General features: G+C 52.6%; 2 protein-coding genes across 2 annotated transcripts in view; one reads left to right on the top strand and one right to left on the bottom strand.

Moving 5' to 3' along the window:
- The first annotated feature begins 1,578 nt into the window (after positions 1-1,578).
- Positions 1,579-5,433, top strand: RRAS (RAS related). Its single transcript, XM_027515131.1, has 6 exons — positions 1,579-1,869; positions 3,678-3,765; positions 3,875-3,977; positions 4,058-4,166; positions 4,927-5,045; positions 5,126-5,433. Exons 1-6 carry the CDS (start codon positions 1,717-1,719, stop codon positions 5,208-5,210), a joined length of 657 nt encoding a protein of 218 aa, XP_027370932.1. The 5' UTR covers positions 1,579-1,716; the 3' UTR covers positions 5,211-5,433.
- Positions 5,434-9,480: 4,047 nt separating this feature from the next.
- PRR12 (proline rich 12) overlaps positions 9,481-21,809 on the bottom strand; it is a 29,043-nt gene continuing 16,714 nt past the window's right edge. The window contains 8 exon segments of the mRNA XM_027515117.1: positions 9,481-10,464; positions 10,664-10,759; positions 10,974-11,120; positions 12,475-12,572; positions 12,664-12,789; positions 17,388-17,860; positions 18,159-18,292; positions 18,512-18,628. Coding sequence (XP_027370918.1) covers positions 10,318-10,464; positions 10,664-10,759; positions 10,974-11,120; positions 12,475-12,572; positions 12,664-12,789; positions 17,388-17,860; positions 18,159-18,292; positions 18,512-18,628 — 1,338 coding nt within the window. The 3' untranslated portion in view covers positions 9,481-10,317.

Raw genomic sequence — 21,809 nt, forward strand, 5'->3', positions numbered from 1 at the left:
TTGCCGCGCGGGGACAGCAAGGAGATGAGGGGTGAAGTGGGCGGGGTTGCGGTAGCCCGCGATTAGGCCCCATAGTGCCCTGCACGCGCGCGGAAAGAGCGGCGGAAAAGGAAGTTACGTAAAGAGCGGTCAGCCTGACAGAAGCAAGGGAGTTGTAGTTCCGCGGAGTGTGCCGTAGGGAAAAAAATGCAGGACTGGTTGGGAGCTGCCCCGCCTACATTCTAGGGATCCCCGAATCCCGATACCAAGTCCTCGCTAAATTTAGAACCTAGGAGCCCGACCCTACAGCCTCCTCCTCATTTAGGACAGAAAAGCCCACACTCCTCTCACTCAGAGCAGAGTATCCGAACTCATATTTCCCTCCTCCATGGGACTGTTGTTCAGCCGGTAAAGAATCCGCCTGCAATGCGGGAGACCTGTGTTCGATCCCTGGGTTGGGAAGTTTCCCTGGAGGAGGGCATGGCAACCCCCTCCAGTATTCTTGCCTGGAGAATCCCCACGGACAGAGGAGCCTACAGTCCATGAATCTGGCGGGCTCAGATTGCGTCCATGGGGTCGCAAGGAGTCGGACATGACCTAACGACTAAGCACACATGGGACTCAGAAGTCTGAGCCCTTCTTGCGTTTTAGATCCAGGAGTCAGGCCCTTTGGTCTTCCACAGACCATTCCTGGTCTCAAGCAAATACCTTACACTAACACAGGTGTTCGGGTTCACTAACTCCCTCGGGTCCAGAACTTTCGGTCCCTAGCCCCTGCAACCACTGGATCCAAGAGTCTGGGTTCTCAGATCTCTCCTTTACCGAACCTAGTACTAAGGACCCCCTGGCCCCCTCCTTCCAAAGATCCAGGAGTTCAAACATTCAGCGCTATTCTCTCCTAGGGACTCAGGGGTCTGGGCTTCCCTCCTAGAGACCCTGGCGTCTCAGCTTTCTCCTCTCTCATGACCCAGACATCTTGACCCTAGACCGTTCATAACCCAGGCATCCCGGCTTGAGCGAGCTGGCTCATGAATTAGGAATGCAGTGATCTCACGGCCCCTCCCTGCCCAGCTAGCCGCTGTCCCCCTCCAGGGCCCCATCTTCCCTCCCAGTCTGTCTTCCGCTTGGCTGGGACAGCAGGGACCGGAAGCCTGGGTCCCTTAGCGGGCGGAGCCTCTAGCATCCAGCCCAGACATCCGGGTCGGGAGCTTGGCTAGGATCCCAGGTCGGAGGCTGAGCTTCCCCTCAAGACTTGCTACTTTCTCGGAGCGCGCCTATATACGGCCGAGCGCGAGTCCTTGAGCTCCGCCTACTAGAACGAGGCCTCTGGGATGGCGTCCTAAGAAACTGCATCCCTGGGTTTCTTATTTGCATAGCCCCACCCCGAACGAGCTTCTCAACCCGTCCGCCGAGAGAATGAGGCCTTTATTAGCATAGCTCCGCCCCCAGGAGGCCCGGCAGCCGAGAGCGCGTGGCGCTGCTCCGGGTGAGCACAGCTCTCTGTTAGCATTCTCCAGCTCCACTTGGAATTCCCCTTCTTGGCGAACGCCTGTCGCCTACCCTTATTAGCATAGCTCCTCCTTTTCCCAGGCCTTGCCTCCTCCTTAAGTGTCCGGAGACACAAGCCTTTCTCGCTGGAGCTCATGATTATGCAGTAGCCTTATTAGCGTGGCCCGCCCCTACGCCCCGCCCGGTTCCCCCCCAGGCGGTAGCGGCGGCAGAGGCAGCGGTGGCGACATGAGCAGCGGGGCGGCGTCCGGGACAGGGCGGGGGCGGCCCCGGGGCGGGGTGCCGGGACCCGGGGACCCCCCACCCAGCGAGACACACAAGCTGGTGGTCGTGGGCGGCGGCGGCGTGGGCAAGAGCGCGCTGACCATCCAGTTCATCCAGGTAGAGGGCCCTCACCAGGGGGGGTGCCCCCGGGACCTAGAACTGAGCCCTTTGCGGGATCCCAGATCTCCCGTTGCCCCTCGATCCATCACTCAACCCCTCCTATGAGGCCCTCTAATCTTAAAAGAAATCCCCTCAGATGTGACTCTGAGCCCCTTGGGGCCTCCACCCCCCACACACGAGGGACGTTCCTCCTGTACGTGTGTCCTGAGACCCATCACCCCATCCCTAGTAATCAGAACCCCACTTCCCTGCTGACCTGACCCTGAGTGCCTCCTGGGAGCACCCTAAATCCAGAAGTCACCCCATCCAGACCCTAAGCACTCTCATGGGCCCCCACCCCCACCAGGTGCCACCTCCCCCAACCCTGAGCCCCATCTCCCCCAAATCCCAGATCCCAGCTTCCCAGAACCTAACTGGGAAAACGCCCCTGAGATTCCCCTAGTCAGATTCTGCCCTCTGGCCATTCCAGAGAACTCTGAGATCCCAAGTTCTGGGAATCCCCCATCCCCTGAGACCGATACCCTCCCCCCTGCCAGCCTTCCCCAAGGAAAACCAACCACTCCTCCATCTTGAGTCGTCCTCCACTCCGATTCCCCGAGTCCCTCTCTGAAAATCTGGCTAGTCCTCAAATCATCTCCATGGAGGAGGCCCCCAGACTCTTGACACCCCCGACAGACCTGCCCCTTGAGAGTGTCTCTGATATCTTAAATACGTCTCCAGGGTTTTTAAGACTCTCTAGACTCTATATTCTAGGGCAAATCTCCCAGATGCTCCTGAGCCCAGCCCCCAGTTCTCACCATTGAGCTTCCCCTTTGCAGACACACCCCTCAGTCCCCTAGGGCTAGATCCCTCCCTCACCAAACACCCCTCTAACAGGCAGAATGCAGCCTGCAGACCACCAGCTGCCAGGTCATCACTTCTCTCCTGAAAACCCACCTCTGCGTGGGAAACTTCCACCCCATTGCCAGGGGAAACCCTCCCACCTCAGAGAAACCCAAGAAAGGTGTCTGTCTGCTACTGAGATGCTACCGCAGAGCTCTCCCACCAAGAGACCCCGGCCAGCACCTGCCCGGGAGCCCCTGTCTGTGTAGAGAAAGGCCCCAGCCCTGGGCCCCTTGCACCCAGGGGCAGACCCAAAACTGGCCCAAAGCCTGGCTGGAGGCGGGCGGGACCGGGCAGGAAGGGAGGGGCCGGCCTGCGGGCGGGGCAGTTTCTCGCCGCCGGATTGGAACCCGGACCTTCCCTTGGGAGGAGACACTGCCCGAGGAGGAGGAGAAGGAGGAGGGGAAGAGGGAGGAGGAGGGGGTGAAAGGGAAGAGAAAAAGGAGGAGGAGAAGAGAGAGCTAGACAGGCAGATTCTGCACAAGAACAGTTCCCAATAACCAAGCACCTACTATGCCCAAGTGATGTGTTAAATACTGAACAGGGGTTTTCCCTGAATCTCACAAACCCTGGATTAAGCCTACAGCTATTTTTATCCTCATTTTCCAAATAAGAAAACTGAGGTTCAGAGAGGGGAACTGATTCAGAGAGGGAAGTGATTCGTCCAGTGCCACACAGCCAGGATGTAATGACGATGCCAGGAATGTACTTTATGCCAGAAAAAGAGAGAGAGGACCAGGAGACAGAGAGAAGAGCCTGGGGAAGGCAATGGGAAGACCCAGAGACCCAGAGAGAGGGAGACAAACTCAGGGGCGGGAAGAGACCCAGAAGGAAGGAGGCCGAGAAAGCCAGGGCTTGGAGGCCGGGCTGCGTCACCTTGGCTGGGACGCCGCACTAACGAGGTCCTCTCCCCATCCCACCAGTCCTACTTCGTGTCTGACTACGACCCCACTATCGAAGACTCCTACACGAAGATCTGCACTGTGGATGGCGTCCCAGCCCGGCTAGACAGTGAGGGCGGCAGGGGCGGCGGTGGGGGCAGGGTGGCAGGGCTGAGGGCTCGCGGGGGTGGCTGGCCGGACCCCCGTCCCCTTGGAGACCCTTCTCCCTCTCTCTGCAGTTCTGGACACCGCCGGCCAGGAGGAGTTTGGTGCCATGCGGGAACAGTACATGCGTGCGGGCCATGGCTTCCTGCTGGTGTTTGCCATTAATGACAGGCAGAGGTGAGAGTGATGGTATGGGGGGGGGTCGGCAGGGGGCTCAGGGAGAGAGCAGCTGGCTGGACCTCTGGCTTCATCCGCAGTTTCAACGAAGTGGGCAAGCTCTTCACGCAGATCCTTCGAGTCAAGGACCGAGACGACTTCCCCGTCGTGTTGGTTGGCAACAAGGCGGATCTGGAAACACAGCGCCAGGTCTGGGATTCCCCTCTACCCCCGACCCCAACCCCATCTCAGTCTGGGAGGTTCCTTCTGGTGCCACCTCCTGAGGCTCCTCACGTCAGCATCCTCCTCTGACTCCCTCGGTCTGCAGCCACACACCCCACTAGTCATAGCTTCTGAGTCCCCAGCATTGCCCACACGGGAGTTCTCAGGAGAGGTGGCTGAATGGTAAAAAGGAAAAAGGGTGTCTTTCCCAGGGTCTACCAGCCCCAGTGTTGTTCTGTCCTGACCCCTCCTCTCGTTCCCACCTGGAGCCTGGCCTCGGCCTCCTCTGGATTTCTCCCCTCCAGTCAACCTCCCACTCCACCTGCCCCTCCCCTGCTGACACCCCAGCTCAGCCACCTGGCCTTTGATGCCCACCCCCGCGGTCCTGTCCTTTCCTTCCTCTGCTCTCACCATTTCCCTATACACACAGACTGTGATTTCCACACAGAACTCATCTTTTTGATTAAGGCCTTGGAGCTTTGCTTGGGTCTCTGCTGGGAACACCCTGACTTTTCTCTGCCTGACAACTCAGGAAGGTCTGTGGCATCTTCTCTTACTCCCTACTTACATGGCACCCAGCCCCTTGGGCTCCTCTGTCGTGATCACCCCGGACCTTTTCCTCTACACTTGAGCCTCCACAGTACGTTACCCCAGTTAGAGCACACAGTCTGTCTTTCTGCCTCCCTGCCGGCTGGGACTAGCCTTGACAGCAGGCACCTGACTCCTCCGTATGCCCCCCGTGCCCCAGGTCCCTCGATCTGAAGCCTCCACCTTCAGTGCCTCCCACCACGTGGCCTACTTCGAAGCTTCTGCCAAACTGCGCCTCAACGTGGATGAAGCCTTCGAGCAGCTGGTGCGGGCTGTCCGGTGAGCTGAGCCCCCTTCCCGTGATCCTCCTCGTCCCCTAAGCCCCTACTCCACCCAAACTCACCAGCCTCTTCCCACAGGAAGTACCAGGAACAAGAGCTCCCGCCCTCCCCGCCCAGCGCCCCCAGGAAGAAGGCCGGAGGTTGCCCCTGTGTCCTTCTGTAGGGACAAGCTGCTCTCGCTGAGCCCCCTTCCCGATCTGGGTCTCCCAGGACACACTACACCCCCACCCGCGATTCCTGGCCTCCCCCGGGGGGCCGTGACCACCCTGTGCCTTCTGTCACCGCTGCCTTCCCCCACCCGAGCCCCAGGGTGAGGGCTCCCGGGCACCCGGGTCACTGCTGTATATAACTCCCCTCCCCAGAGAAATAAACGTCACTGCCAAGGAGGTGTTTTTTTATAAAAGGGACCGGGTGAACTCCAGGCCTGTGCACACTTGCTAAAGCCTAGCGCCACCGAGAACCATCAGATCTAAGACCCTTTGCTCAGGGCAGAGACAAGCTGAGCCAGCCATCTGACCCCCACTTCCTCTCTTAACAGATTCCACCCTTTTCTGTCTCAATGGGCATTTTGTTGGGATGAGGATTAATATTTGAGGGGGGACTTCCCTGGCAGTCTAGAGGTTAAGACTTTGCCTTGCAAGGCAGGGAGTATGGGTTGGATCCCTGGTCAGAGAACTAAGATTCCCACAGGCAGGCAGGCAGGGAGGAGCTGGTGACCGGGGCTGGGGTGGGGGTGGGGGGGCGTAAATAAAAAAATCTTTTTTTCTGGGAAGTTCTAGAACTGCACTTTTCAGTCTGGTAGCTGGAAGCTATATGTGGCTATTTAAATTAACTTCAATGTAAAAACTCAGCTCCTGAGTCACACAGCCACATTCAAAAGCTCAGTATTCACACGTGTGACTTAGTGGCTACTACCCACACCCCAGCCCCACCGCCGTGGGCAGGGCACATACACAATATTCTCGTTACTGCAGAAAGGTCTGTCGGACAGAAGTGGTGTTCTAGGAGACCTTGGAGACGAGCAGCAAGTGCTACGAACCGTGCCCACCTGCCTCCCACCTCCAATGTGTACTGAGAAAGGCGGTTTGGTTGCGCAGGGGAGAAGGAACAGGTGGGCTGAATGGTGTTTAAGCCGCAGACAGGCAGGTTCTCAGTTCCAGAAAGGTCTCGGTTGGGCTGACGTCTGACTCTCAACCTTGAATTCAACTGGAGGCTGGTGTGGAGGAACCTCCCTGCCAGCCTCTCCTCTGGGGGTGGGGCCGAAGTGTAGGGTGACAACGGTTTGGGGATCAGGACCCCCAATTCTGTACCGCAGCTGCTAACTTCGAAGACTGGAGCCAGAACCGGAGAACACCACTCCCCCATCGCCCAGGCCCATCAGAGAGGCCATCTTTTTTTTTTTTAATATTTCCTTATTTGGCTATACCAGGTCTGTTTTGGTATGTGGGATCTAGTTCCTGGACCAGAGATCAAACCCAGGCCATGTGCACTGAGAACTCAGTCAGCCACTGCACCACCAGAGAAGTCCCAGACAGACCATCTTTGAACTCCAACACACCACACCAGAAATCTCAACCAAGATGTCTGTGTCTCCTGGAACTTTGGTCCCCACCTGACTACTGTTAACAGTCAATGATCTCTTCCCCCTACCCTCACATTGGCTAATTCTCAACAGAATCTCTGGGCCCTGATCCCAAAACGCTCCCTTCACACCTACCCACCCACCCCAGAACCTGCTTCCTGGTTCTGGGGTGGACGATGACCCCGCGTGGCCCCTGGCAGCAGGCTGCCTGGGTTCCAATCCGGCGCTGACTCTCCTAGGCAAGTGCCTTTGTGCGTGCTTCTCAATTTTCACATCTACAGAGTGGGGGAGACTGCAGTTGCTTCCCATGGCCACAGGCCTTTCGGAACCAAACCTGCACCCAGAGAATGAAAGCAGGGCCTGGGAGGTACTCCGCGCTCAGGAGCAATGACAGAGTTCTCCAGTCTTAGAAGCATGAAGGTCCCTCTGTATTCCAGATTAGAACAACAATTAGCTAAAGATCCCTTTCCGGGTTTCATTATCACAGAATCCTTGGCCTGGGTTCAACCTTCCGCCCTGGGAATAAGCGTGGCTCAGATGTATTGTGCTGCGTTTCCCCTCCCTTCCCCAGTGTCCACTCCCCCAGAAGAACCTCTGTTCAGCAAAGGCCTCCCCTTGTGGGACGGGGATGTTTCATTTAAGATCTGATATCTCCACCTAAGCCCCAGTCAGGGGCGAGCTCCTCTCAACAGGAACCAGGGGGGCCCCTGCTAACTCCTCTCTCCCCGGCTCCTACCAGTCTCGCCGCTAGCGGTCTTTTCTGTGTGGTCTAATGGGGTTAAGTTCTGGCTGGGACACCTCGTTTCTCAGAAGACCAAGATGCACTCTGAGAAAGTGACGAAAGCTACTGCTTGCCCCTAAAAAAGGCACAGATACAAAACCCACATGACAACTGGCAGGCCATTTTTGGAAAGTTTGCAGCCACCACCATGCCAAAGCTGGTCAGACAACAGCAAAGAGGCTGGGCTGGCCCAGTTGGCATCTGCCTAGGTGAAGTGTGTGCCTGTAAGTCTCAGGTTCCTGCCCTCCCCTGGGCTTAGCAGGGCTTGTCAATGATTTCAAATCCCTTGGGGGTTTTAATGTCCCTCGCTTTATCCATCTTTATAGTTCTTTGCTTCTCCTCCCTTTTCACCATCTCTTGGACCGCTACCAAACCTCTCAGGGTCTCCTGCTATGCACTGAACAGTGCTTCAAACAAATAGCTTTCCTTTTTGACAGAAGCCCATTTTACAGATGACAAAGCTGAGGGTAGAGGCTATTATCCAACTTGTCTGGTCAATGCTGGAGCTGATACAGGAATTTGGACAGTTGAATTCTGAAGGCCAACCACAGGGTAATTCTGTCCCCAAAGGGATGATACTGCCTCCGCAGGTCACCTTCTGAACATTTCTTCTGAATTCTACCCTGGATCTCTACTCTGGGACAATCCAGGGAACTTTGGTCCCAATTTGACATCAGCAGCCCAGAATCCAGAAATGTGACTCCCTCACAGAGGCTGCACTCATGTGCTATAGGTCAGAGTTCAAGGGCACTAATGACTCATCTTAATTCCATGATTCTAGAAAGTAAATGGCTCATCATTCACTCTGTCATGGTCCTCAAATGTTACTAGCAGTCCTCTATTCTATAAAACCAGGTCTCTAAAACTTATCACATTGATTATGATCTAGCCAATATCCAAGGTTCTAGAAGAGGGGTTCTTCCTCAGTTTCATCTGGAAGAGAATCTAGTATGCTGATAATCCACCTTACACTTTCTGTTGGGTCTCTATCCATTGACCAGCCACCCTCAACGCTGACTCCAGAGTTCTAAAATACCAGTGGTCTCCTTTTGAGGATGCGTCCACGACTAGAACAATGGCTTACTCACTACCTTATAGGCTGGGTTCTAGTAGACACCAGGTGACCTCCAAATTGTTAACATTCTTATTCTACAACATTGTTCCTCAAACTTGAATGCGTATTAGAATCCTCCCAGGATTTTATTTTAAAAATGGGTTCTGACTCAGGGCTGAGAAAGAACCCAAGAGTCTACATCTCTACCAGCTCTTTGAGGATTCCAGGAAGGCGTGAGAATACAGGAATTCACATTCAACTCTGCAGGCTGACCTCTAAAATGCCAACCCACTTAGGATCTTAACCCTACCTCAAGTTTGAGAACCCTCAAGCCTACCTCAGGGAGCTAAGAGAAACCTGGTTAACTCCTGACACCCATCACGGCCTGGACTGGTTTAAAGGTAACACCTCCAAACTCATATACTTTCCCCTTCACAAAGTAGAGCTTGATTCCCCTCCTTGAGTGTGTGCTGGGCTTAATGACCCCCCTCTAATGAACAGTGTGGCAGAAGCAGTGGAGCACACTGTCTGAGGTTAGGACGTAAAGATTAAGTGGCCTCCTCCTTGATCTCTCCTTTCAATCACGCACTCTGGGGGAAGCCAGCTGTCACGTGTGGAAGACTCTTAAGCCATCCTATAGGCATAGTCCACACAGCAAGCAACTGAGGCCTCCAGCCAAGAGCCACATGAGAGAGCCACCTTAAAGCAGATCCTTCAACCCCAGTCAAACCCATGAGGGCTGCACCCTCACGACTGACCCTAATACCACCCAACTAACTGGCTCCCAAATTCCTGAACTCAGAAACCTTATGATAGAAATGTTTGTTGTTTTCAAGGTATTAAGTTTTGGGATGGGCTAATTTGTTACACAGCAAGACATAATGGAAAACAGTGACCCAGCCCAACCACCTTCCAGGGCTCTAGAAAAGCCACATTCCAGATTCCAGACTCTGCCCATGCCACCCCCCCTACCCCGCCCCACCATGCCGCAGGACAGAGGCACTCCAGCCAGCCGATAAAGTGTTTGCCGTTGGGTTTTCGTTTGGCTGGTTGTGTGTACACAGTGTATACAAGTTGAGTTGTACAGAAGCCCAAGAAAGAGCAAGAGACGAAGGGTGGTGGGGAGATGGGAGCAGAGGGGTTAGAGAGAGGGAGGAGGAGAGAAGAGACTGATAAAAAATAGAACCACATCCAGATGACAAGGGGGTGGGGGTGGAGGGAGCAGACACAGACAAATCGCAGTAGAAAAGGAGTGGGAGGGGTAAAGGGAGGGGACCCTTCTCCCCCCTCCACCTCCCCAGACCCCCGCCCCAGGTATGTACAATAAATAAGATTAAAAATAATTAACAAGATGCGTTTTCCCCCTCCCACCCGACGCCAAATGCCCTGGGGAGGGAATGGCCTTTAGCAAAGATCTTGGCCTGTGAGGGAGGGCTTGCGGGGAGGGGGAAGGGGTCCCCCAGCTCTCTGAAGCCGCCCCGCCCCCCTCAACCATACATAGACTTTTCCTGTACATTATGTACAAGGTGGAGGGGGCTGGGGCTATGGCCATGGAGGCGGGGATCGGGGCAAGGTGGGGGAGGGAAACCGTTACTAAATAGACATTTATACATATATATAAATAATTTCTCTGTACACCCGACAGTGGGAGGAAAGGGGAGGGAGTGGAGAGGGCTTGGGAAGTGGGGGGAGTCGAACTCTGAACCCTGCCCTGTGGGGGCAGCACGGACACACCCTGACCAGTGACCCCCCCTTCCCCAGCAACAGGGCCCAGGGGTTAACTCCTGAGGGCACAGTTCTGTCCCCATTCTTGGTTCATGGAGGAGGTGCCCCCCACCCAGGCCAGGGTGGGGTCACCCGCAGCGGCTGTGGGCCTGTGCTTGGGCCAGCAGGTCGCTGAAGGAGTCAAAGAGCTGTTCAAGCCACGGCTGATTCCGCATGCACTGCTGGACTACCTCCTCCTGGCCTAGGTCCTCCGCGCCGCCCTCGATGGCCAGGGTCTGTAGGGGATTAAACGTAGATCTGGGGTGGGAGGGGGCTGGGGGCCTCGGGGTCAGTGTCTCAGGGAAAAGGGGGCTGGGAGTGGGACTCCTGGGTCTGAGGGAAGACGGGTCGGGGACCTGGACTGCCAGGGTCCAGCCAGGAGCCTGTGATGGGCAGAATCCCAGAGTGATACGTGCGGGGCGTGCATGGGCTCACCTGGTCCCGGCAGCGCAGGAAGGTGTGGTACTTATAGTGGTGGAGTGAGTGGTAGAGCGTATAGTATCCCGATTTGTCCAGTTCAACCTTGAACTCCTGGGCAAGTGGAGAGGAGAAGCCTCAGTCACCCTGCCCAGCACGAGGCAGCCCCTTCTTCCACGCCCCGCCCGGACCCCGCCCTCCCGCAAGGCCCGGCCCCTGACCACACCTCTCTCAGGCCCCGGCCCTGACCCACACACCTCCAGTCTAGGCCCCGCCCCTGTCCCCCAACCTTCCCGTCCAGGCCCCACTCTCCGGTTACCCATCGCACCTGTGCTCGGACCACGCTCCTCTTGAGCTTGCTGAGCGTCTTGCGGTTGTAGGGTTCCCCAGCTGGCCGCAGCCGCACAGCTCCCTCCTCGGGGGAGCCCTCCCCACTCTGCTCCACTTGTAGCTGGGGGAACGTGTGCAGGGCGTCCTGCAGGAATCCGGTGGATCAGGGGGACCTCCCTGGACCCGCCCACCCCAGACCCACCCACCTCCCCGGTTCTCAGATTCCGAGTGGTCAGATGCCTGGGTTTCACCCAGAAAACCCATCAGAAAAGACACAAGCGTCTTGGTTTCCTCCAAGGACGGCAGAAACCTAGGCCAGGCTGGTGACCCTTATCATGTGCTCTGTGGCTCAGCCCAGGCCTTCCCGAGACAGCTAACATCCCACCCAAGCTTCTAGAGTCACTTGCACGTCCTACTCAAAATTCTGAGTTGGCCTGAAACCCAGAATCCCTAACATCCACCCCAGAATTATACAACCAGACTCATATTCCATCCCATAATGCTCAGACATACCCTAATGTTCTACCATGTAAATTTTTTTTTTTTTTGGAGAGGCGGGGCATGCCAACAAGACTTACAGGATCTTAGTTCCCTGACCAGGGACTGAACCTGTGCCCTCATCAGTGAAATTATGGAGTCCTAAACACTGGACCACAGGGAATTCCCATTACAGCGCAATTTTTAATCCTAGCACAACACCCAGCCCTGTCTTCTCAGAGCCAGACGAATAGTCAATCCCAGGCTTCTCAGAGTCATCCTGACATCCCACCCAGAGTTCCTGAACCAGATTACCCCATGTTTTCATAGTTAGGCTAATATCTAATAAGAATTTTTAGAGCTAGCCTAAAATCCATCCCAGAATTCTCAGAACTAGACTAACATCCCCCCCAACAAACCTTCAGGGCCAGACTAATATTCCATGGCTGAATTCTGAGCTGTCCTGATATTTCACAGCCCAATTCTCAGCACCACACTAACATCCCCATCAGAATTCTCAGAGCCAGATTAGTGTTATCTCCCAGAATCTCCGGAGCCACCCTAACATCCCATCCCAGAAGGGAAATTACATAGACAACTTCATGCTCGAGCCTGAAATTCAAAGAGCCTGAATTATGTTGACAAGAGAAGCCATCAGAATCTGCTCGACACTCTGCTCCAGCGAGCCCTGGGTCCAGGTCCTAGTTCACCTTTTGTCCCCAGATTTGTACTCCATAACCATGCTCTGCTGGGCCTGCCCAGCAGCCCAGCCCAGACCTTGACAATGACCCCTCCAGGCCATCGCAGCTTGTCTCTATCTGGGTGGGTGGGGATGCTGGGCCCAGAGATCCCCATGGAACATCTCAGCCTTCCACTACTCTCCTGGCCAAGCCTGAGCCTTCCAATGATCACCCCCTCCAGGGCCCAAAGCTCTGGGAAGGAGCACAGTGGCTGACGTGCACATGTCTCCTCTGGGCCTGAGCTCTGGGTCCCAGACACCGCTTGCCCAGCCCCCCAAGCACCTGCAGGGCTGGGCTCAGCGACAGCCGCTTCAGGACTTTTTTCTTGTGCTCATTCAGGAGGCCATCAATCTTCCGCATGGGTGGGAGGTACAGCTCGTCTGAAAGGGGAGGAGGGACATCAGAAAAGCTTAGCCCCACGACAATACATGGTGGGAGGAAAGCAGGGGTTAGGGGTCTGCGTCCACTTACCATGTGTGTCCTCCAGGGCCTGGATCATATCTGGGTCAAGTGCCGTGCTCACCAGCATCTCCACATAGCTCCGGTACATTTCCCGCATCGCCCGGGTCTTCAGCAGACGCCCAGGTACTGCCCGCTCTGGGGAGAAAAAAAAGGAGACATGGATCCATTATTCCAACTTCTGAGTCCACTGAGGGAAGACGCTCCAATACCAGGACAATAACTCTAAGGGTGAATCACAGGTACCATCACGAGCTCAGCCTGGCAAGTCAGGGAAAGCTATTAAAGGTCATACAAGCACCAAATCTTGAGATCGGAAAGAGAATTCCAGGTCGGTGACCTTTGTGTTTGACCAGTTCCACAAAGTTTCTGTAAAGTCTAAAGCAGCAGCAGAATTGGTTTCCAAACCGGTGAATCAAGTCTGAGAGATCAGATCACAAAGGGCAAGGTTGAGGGAGGAGGTGGGAACTGAGACTGCAAAGGTTAGTGTAGGCCAGACCACATGGGGCCTCCAAGATGAGGTGCAAAGGGCAGGGGCTTTTTTAGGGAGGGGTCCCAGGGAGCCATGGGAGAGAGCTGTGAGCAGGGAAGGGTGAAGGTAATTGGAGAGCAACCTCTCCGAGGCCATGTTGATGGATCGGAGAGGGAGACCAGAGGCCAGGGCAATGGAGCAGCTGAGAAAGAACAAGGCGGGGATGGGGCTGGAGGGACAGGTACAGAGATTTTGAGGGGCAGGAGGGCCAGTGTCTGGGCCAGGGCTGTGGGACAGGGCAGTAGGGTGGGGACAGTTGGGGTTGGAGGGGTGGGACTGGAGGTTTCCGAGCTGCAGAGGTGAGGGAGGGGCCTGGAGGGTCTGGCCTGGTGAGCGGGTGGCTAGTGGGGCTGCATCTGAGATACAGAAACCAGGACCTGCTCCGTGAACTCTGGAAGGGGGATGGGGGTAGGCTGGGAGGATGGCCAGGGTAAAGAAAGGAGTCTGAGGCTCACAAAAGTGGAGGGAGCCGGCCAAGTGAGAGGTACGGAAGGTCAAGCAACAGGATGGAAGATCATCTTCTTACTTTTTGTAGTGCATGCCACCTGGCTCATGGGATCTTAGTTACCTGACCAGGGATGGTACCCGGGCTTCTGCGGTGAAATCTCAGAGTCCTAACCAGAGAATCCCCCAAAGATAGCACTGGAGGGACACCCACTAGCAACTCAAGAAGGAGTAGCGGGGAGAAAACAGAAGCAGGGGGCCCACACATGAGAAGACCCCAAAAAATCCCTTAGGAAGAGGCCCGAGAAATGACCGCCTGATTTATCCACATGGACGGTCCTCGCTGACAGCAGTTTCAAAAGCCCAGAGTGACCACCTGGCAGCAGAAGTTAGACCCCGTCAAGCCTCGGCCTGAACCTTCCTATGGCTCCTGTCTCGCTCGTGATAAAATCCTGCCAGTAGGGCTGCAAAGTCCCAAGTTCCTTGTCTCTCCAGGATCTGGTCTTGTTCCTTCTCTGCCCTCACTTCCTCCAGTGCCTGGCCTCTTTCCTGATCCTCAGACACGCCCAGTCCAGAATGTTCTCTCCCCTAATGTCACACCACCCCAGCCCTGTTGCCTTCAGATCTTGGCTCCAATGTCACTTCCAGAAACCTTCCCCTACTCCCCCCTCTCCTGAAAATAATCACCCAGGATCCCACTCGGATCCTGTTTACCAGATTTATTTTTCTCTACTGCCCTTAATCCCAACCAGCCTTACACTGATGGTTTTTCATAGTTTTCTATGAAATTCTATTACATAACATCTTTATCTGATCAACTCCCCCAGAGAGTCGGTAAACTCCCATGGGGATACATGTTTTTGTCTACTCTGTTCAGGGTTAGAACCCCCAGTTCAGGGCACATAGTAGGTGTTCAGTTAACATCTGCAGAAAGGGACTGAGAAAGCCAGATTGAGAGTGGACTAAAGGAAGGGAGGGCACAGCCCCTTTTTAGAACTTTCATTGTGAATCCAAGGAGACACATCAGCTTCTAGCACAAGGAGAGTCACCAGTCTTAGACCAGTGAGAGGGTTGGTCTGAGGTCTCCTTGTCTGGGCAGAACCTTCAGGGCACCCAGACAGGAGTCAGGTTCACCCTGCCCTGGAGGGGCTCCTGGTCAAACGGGGTGAATGGACAAAGAACCAGACTGAGAGAAAGATACTGACCCTTGGCTGGGGAACAGCTTCCCCAAAGGGTGTAGAATTTATTTTTTATTTTTTTTTAGGGTGTAGAATTTAGAATCTCCCATTTCATAGGTTCAGAAAATTCTGGGCTGTCCATATAGGTTCACAGCAGCAGTAGCCAAAAAGTGGAAACAGCCCAAATGCCCATCAACCAGTCCACAAATAAAATGTGGCATATCCAAGCTATGGAATAGTATTTGGCCATAAAAAAGAATGAAATACTATAAACAACTATGTATAATAATAAATAAGCTACAGGGATATACTGTACAGCACAGGGAACACAACCAATATTTTATAATAACTTTAAATGGAGTATAATAAAAATGTTCAATCACTATATTGTACACCTGAAACTAGTATTGTAAATCAACTGTAGTTCAATTAGAAAAAAAAAGAATGAAGTACTGATACACACTACAACATGGATGAACATCAAAAACACGCTAAGCAAAGTTGCTAGTGCTTCAGGAGTGCACATCGTGTGATATCCCTTACGTGAAATATACAGAATAGGCAAATCTATAGAAATTAGTAAATTACTGGTTGCTTAGGGATGAAGAGGGGGAGTAAGGGAAGTGATGGACAAAGGAAGCAGGGTGTCTTTTAGGGGCAATGAAAATATTCTAAAGTTGATTGCCAGATGGATACACAGCTCTGACTACACTAAAAGTCAAAAGAATTAAACTGTTTTAAGAAACAAGTCCTGCAAATCTGGGCCTTTGGTTAAGCTCCTCCTTTGCCAGCATCTTCCCCTGACCCAGCTGTAACTGGCCAAGGGTGCCTCCACCTGGTCAGATTGAGCCCACCACCCACAGAAGACTGGATTTCCCAGGCTCCTTTGCAGCTAGGTGTGGCCATGTTATGAGTTCTGGCCAGTGGGATGAAGAGGAGACAGGATGTGGGCCATTCCCAGATCTGGCACTGAGCTGGAAGGCCAGTCTATCGCTACCCTTGGGTCCTTTCCTACTGGCAGGACTGGAGCTGTGGGGCTGCTGGGCTATGCCTCTCACCACGTGCTCGACGACAGCAAGCTTGGGGGCGGCAGAGCAACAAGAGGAAAAGAAACCCAGACCTGGACAACCTTGAGAGGAGCCTCTTATTCTCCACAAATCTTCTACTTCATCAGGACTTCGATGGAAAGAGAATTAACTCCATCTCTCTCATTTGACTGACGAGCTGTATGTTTAGCCTCCATTAAAACAGCTACCCCTGCACTACACCTCAAAGAGTAGGTGACCTTGGGCAAGTCATGGCACCTCCCAGGGCCTCAGTGTTCTCATCTTTAAAAATGAGGATAATAAATAAGTTAATTAATTAAAAAATGGTTGACAATAAAATGAGGCTAGGGACTTCCCTCGTGGTCCAGTGGCTAAGACTCCCATTGTAGGGGGCCTGGGTTTGCACTCTGGCTCTGGAACTAAGATCCCACATGCCACAACCAAACCCTGGTGCAGCCAAATAAATGAAATAATACATATTTTAAAATGAATGAGAATTCTAAAGTACCTAATCCCACAGGGTTTATCTACAGATAAAATGAGCCAATGTGTAAAATGCTTAAAATGACGCCTGTCACTTAAAAGAACTAAGTCAGCTATTATATTTTTATACATATGTGCACATATATTTTTGTTGTTCCTGTCATAATAAACCAGACATCATTCTAAGCAATGGAGCTCCCATCTGGTGCTCACTATAGTCGAGTACCCTCCTACATGCTTTACTGTGAATTTTTTTTACTTTACTTGACTTTATTATTAATCCATTTTACAGGTGAGGTCACTGAGGTGCTGCCGCCTGTTTCCTAGAGTCACCCAGCGGGTCATAGGGAACACCACTGTCTATGGGCTTCCAGGATAGATGCTGGTCCCCAGAGCTCCTCAGAACCTGCTTACGCGTGTGCATGCTTCAGTCAACTCTTTGCAACTTGCAACTCCTGGGACTCTTTGCAACTCTATAGACTATAGCCCGCCAGGCTCCTCTGTCGATGGGATTCTACAGGCAAGAATAGTGGAGTGGGTTGCCATGCTGTCCTCCATGGGATCTTCCCGACTCAGGGATCGAACCCCTGTCTCTTAGGTCTCCTGCACTGCAGGCAGATTCTTTACCCACTGAGCCACCTAGGAAGCCCGAGAACGTGCCTGTTCTGAGCCAAAACAGTGTGGAGGCACAGCCTAAGACTCTGCTGGATGCAAGCCAACTCAGGTGGGATTCCACACCCACACCCAGCTGTGCTGAACTCTCTCCACATCAGTTTGCTCACCTGTATTTGAGGATAATATGGAGTATCTACTTCATAGGGCCAAGGTAAAAAAAATCAAGCAAGTTAACATGTATAAACAACTTATGGGACAGCCTGTCACATGGTTAGGTGCCAGATAACCGTCAGCCATAGCTATGATTTTTAACTTATTACTACTATGACTGTCTGATGACGCTGCCTGGAGCCCTCTGTATAATAACCAACCATGCCTCTTTCTGAAAACCATGGGGTCACCTCCCCACCAGCCCAACGACTGCTGATGGCCCCTTACCGTCCTCACTGGGGGCCCCGGGGGACGACTCCGAGTCCGAGGAGCTGCCCGGTGGGCCCCCACCCGCCAAGGCGTTGCCTGCCGCCTCCTTCAGCCACTTCTTCCTCTTCTTAGGGGGCGGCTCGGCCTTCACCTTGGTGGGTCGGGACTTGGGCAGCCGGGAGGTGGCGGGCTGGCCCGTGGTGAGGTTCCGATCTGGCCGAATCTGCCGGCCACCCATGCCCCGCTCGCCCCGTAGCGGCCGTTCCGCGCGCGTTGCCCTCTCTTTCTCCTTTTCCTTCTCAGCGGGCCGTGGCGGCGAGGGCTTCGCGGGGGCAGGGGGCTCAGGCACGGCCGTGTCAGTTGTCTGCTCTGGGGCCTTCTCGGACGTCGTCTTGTCAGGGTTCTCGGGCTTAGGAGGTGGTACCGGGGCCTTGGGGGGCGGTGCAGAGCTACCCCCAGCAGACACGGGGCCCTTGGCCTGCCCAGAGCGCCTGGAAGGAGACATAGATGGGACTGTGCTCAGCAGCCCCCAAAACCCAAATTGTCCCCCTTGGGGTACCCGAGCCCCCACTACCTAGCCCACAGCTGAAAGCACAGACTCTCACGCAGTTGGTTTCTGTCCCCGTCTCTCTGAGGCCCCCACTCTCAGGGTCTCTGCACCCCCTTCCCGACTCTTGCTTAGAAGCATTTTGTACTTTAAAATGGTTGATCTTATGTCAATATCCCAGTATGTTTTACCCCTAGGACTGTTCGCCCCGCCCATGACCTGCCCCGCAGCCTCCAAGGTACCTGACAGGCACTGGGGGCCGGTGCCAAGGTTTCCGAGCACAGACCCTCACGTAATCCTTCTTGTTGACGTTTTCCAGGAACTTGACGTACAGGCGCTGGTACCGGTTTTTGGCGTCCCCAAAGTACCCCAAATACTACGAAAGTAAAGGAGCACGTGAAGAACTCCCGTCCACCGCAGATGGGCAACCCAACACCCAGCACTCCCAGCCCCGCCCTGCGCTACCGCGGGAGCCTGCCGGGGGCTGGAGAGCCCCTTCGGGACGCCTCTTAGACCCACGGTAAATCAGAGTCATGTGTGAGGGGGACCCCGGCTCCCCCCCGCCCCTGGCCCTCGCTGTCCTCCGCAGGCTCACATTACTGGTGGCACAAAACTGCCGCTGTCCATCCTTGATCTCCGGAGTGAATTTCTGCAGCAGCGCCTTCTGGACTCGCCAGATGGGTGGGGGCTCGCGCCCGGTCTGCAAGGCCAGCTGAGGGGGTGCACAGCAAGACCGCAAGGTCAACCCCCACCCCGGCCCTTCCAGACCCAATTCCTGACCTCTCTCCTCCCTCCATACCCCCTTAAGAGAAAAGACATCGTCGTCAACAAGAATCAACCAAGACGCAGCTGATGGGTATCTTTGGCTTCCTGATGCTCTCAGCTCTGGGGCTGCAGCTTCCATCTTGCCCTGCCTTCCTACAGCTCACCCAACAGAGCTTCTCTGACTTGCCATGGAGTTCCCTCCCAATAAACCGAATACACCTAAATACACCATACAGCATAGCTTCGCCCAGCCTGCCTTAAACGTTCTCAGAACACTAAGTCATCTAACACAAAACCTATTTTATAATAAACTGTAATCATCTCATGTAATTTATTGAATACTGGACTGAAAGTGAAAAACAGAATGGTTGTCTGGATACGGGAGGCTTGAAAGTGTATCACTTGTTCACCCTTGTGATTAACTGCGTGGCTGACCACGAACTGGAGGTTTCTGTTGCTCCCTGCTACTGCCCACCATCACAAGAGTATCAAAGCGTGTATCATTAGCCCAGGAATAGAAAAGAATTCAAAATTAAATGCCTATTGCATTTGCATCACCGTCAAATTGGAAAATCCTGAACTGAACCACTGAGGACAATGTGTATTTCCAACCGGGCTGTTCATTCTATTGTTTTTTGTGTGTTTCATTGTATTGAAGTATAGTTGATTTACAATGTTGCACTAGTTTCTGCAGTACAGCAAAGTGACTCAGTTACACATATTCTTTTTTATATTCTTTGCCATTATGGTTTATCACAGGACACTGAATATAGTTCCCTGTGCTATACAGTAGGACCTTGTAGTTTATCCATCTAATACACAACAGTTTACATCTGGTAATCCCAGACTCCCCATCCTTCCCTCCGCACCCACCACCCCCTTGGCAATCACAAGTCTGCTCTCTATGTCTGTGAGTCTGTTTCTGCTTTGTAGTTAAATTCACTTGTGTCGTATTGTAGATTCTACATGCAAGTGTTTTCACATGGTATTTGTCTTTGACTTCCTTCACTCGGTACCATAATCTCTAGTTCGGTTCACGCTGTTACAAATAGGCTGTTCATTCTGTGCTACCAGGTTTTACTTATCATAGCTTTACAGTGCGATTGTAGTTGTCGTTCAGTCATATCCAACTCTTTGCGACTCCATGGACTGCAGCATGCCAGGATTCCCTGTCCTTCACCATCTCCCGGAGCTTGCTCACACTAATGTCCATTGTGTCGTTGATGCCATCCAACCATCTCATCCTCTGTTGCCCTCTTCTCTTGCCCTCAGTCTTTCCCAGCCTCAGAGTTTTTTCCAATGACTTGGCTTTTCACATCAGGTGGTCAAAGTACTGAAGTTTCAGCTTCAGCATCAGTCCTTCTAATGAGTATTCAGGGCTGATTTTCTTTTTAGGATGGACTGGATTGATCTCCTTGCAGTCCTGCAGTCCAAAGGACTCTCAAGAGTCTTCTCCAGCACCACAATTTGAAAACAACAATTCTTTGGCACTCAGCCTTCTTTATGGTCCAACTCTCACATCTGTACATGACTACTGGAAAAACCATAGCTTTGACTAGATGGACCTTTGTCAGCAAAATGACGTCTCTGCTTTTTAATACGCTGTCTAGGTTTGTCATAGCTTTCCTTCCAAGGAGCAAACACCTTTTAATTTCCTGGCTGCAGTCACTGTACAAAGTGATTTTGGAGCCCAAGAAAATAAAATCTGTCACTATTTCCACTTTTTCCCCATGTATTTGCCAGGAAGTGATGGGACTGGATGCCATGATCTTCATTTTTTGAATGTTGACTTTTAAGCCAGATTTTTCACTCTCCTCTTTCACTCTCATCAAGAGGCTCTTTAGTTCCTCTTCGCTTTCTGCCATTAGGTATCATCTGCATATCTGAGGATGCTGATATTTCTCCCGACAATCTTGAGTCCCCCTTGTGATTCACTCAGCCTGGCATTTCACATGATGTACTCTGCATATAGGTTAAATAAGCAGGGTGACAATATATAGCCTTGATGAACTCCTGTCTCAATTTTGAAGGAGTCTATTGTTTTGTGTCCGGTTCTAACTTGACCTGCATATACGTTTCTCAGGAGGCAGTTAAGGTGGTCTGGTATTCCCATCACTTTAAGAATTTTCCACAGTCTGTTGTGATCCACACAGTCAAAGGCTTTAACATAGTCAATGAAGCAGAAGTAGATATTTTTCTGGAATTCCTTTACTTTTGCTATGATCCAACGGATGTTGGCAATTTGATGTCTGGTTCCTTTGCCTTTTCTATATCCAGCTTGTACATCTGAAAGTTCTCGGTTCACGTACTGTTTGGAGCCTAGGTTGAAGGCTTTTGAGCAATACCTTGCTAATATATGAAATGAGCACAATTGTACGGTAGTTTAAACTTTCTTTGGAATGACAACTGTCCTTTTCCAATCCTGCTGTGTTTTCCAAATTTGCTGACATACTGAGTGCAGCACTTTCACAGCATCATCTTTTAGGATTTTTAAATAGCTCACCTGGAATTCTATCACCTCCACTAGCTTTGTTCATAGTGATGCTTCCTAAGGCCCACTTGACTTCACACTCCAGGGTGTCTGGCTCTAGATGAGTGACCACACCATTGTGGTTATCCGAGTTATTAAGACCCTTTTTTGTATAGTTCTTCATGTATTCTTGCCACCTCTTCTTAATTTCTCCTGCTTCTGTTAGGTCCTTGCTGTTTCTGTCCTTTATTGTGACCATCCTCGCATGAAATGCTCCCTCGGTATCTCCAATTTTCTTGACGAGATCTCTAGTCTTTCCCATTCTACTGTTTTCCTGTTTCTTTGCATTGTTCGCTTAAGAAGGCTTTCTTATTTCTCCTTGCTATTTTCTGGAACTCTGCATTCAGTTGATGTATCTTTCCCTTTCTCCTCTGCCTTTCACTTCTGTTCTTTTCTGTTATTTGTAAGGTCTCCTCGGAGAACCACTTTGCCTTCTTCCATTTCTTTTTCTTTAGGATGGTTTTGGTCACTGTCTCTTATACAGTGTTAGGAACCTCCATCCATAGTTCTTCAGGCACTCTGTCTACCAGATCTAGTTCCCTGAATCTATTCTGGAACAAGCCATCTGCATGACTCAAAGAAATGACAGAATCTGAGC

This window comes from Bos indicus x Bos taurus, chromosome 18 (assembly GCF_003369695.1).
Source record: "Bos indicus x Bos taurus breed Angus x Brahman F1 hybrid chromosome 18, Bos_hybrid_MaternalHap_v2.0, whole genome shotgun sequence".
Taxonomy (NCBI): domain Eukaryota; kingdom Metazoa; phylum Chordata; class Mammalia; order Artiodactyla; family Bovidae; genus Bos; species Bos indicus x Bos taurus.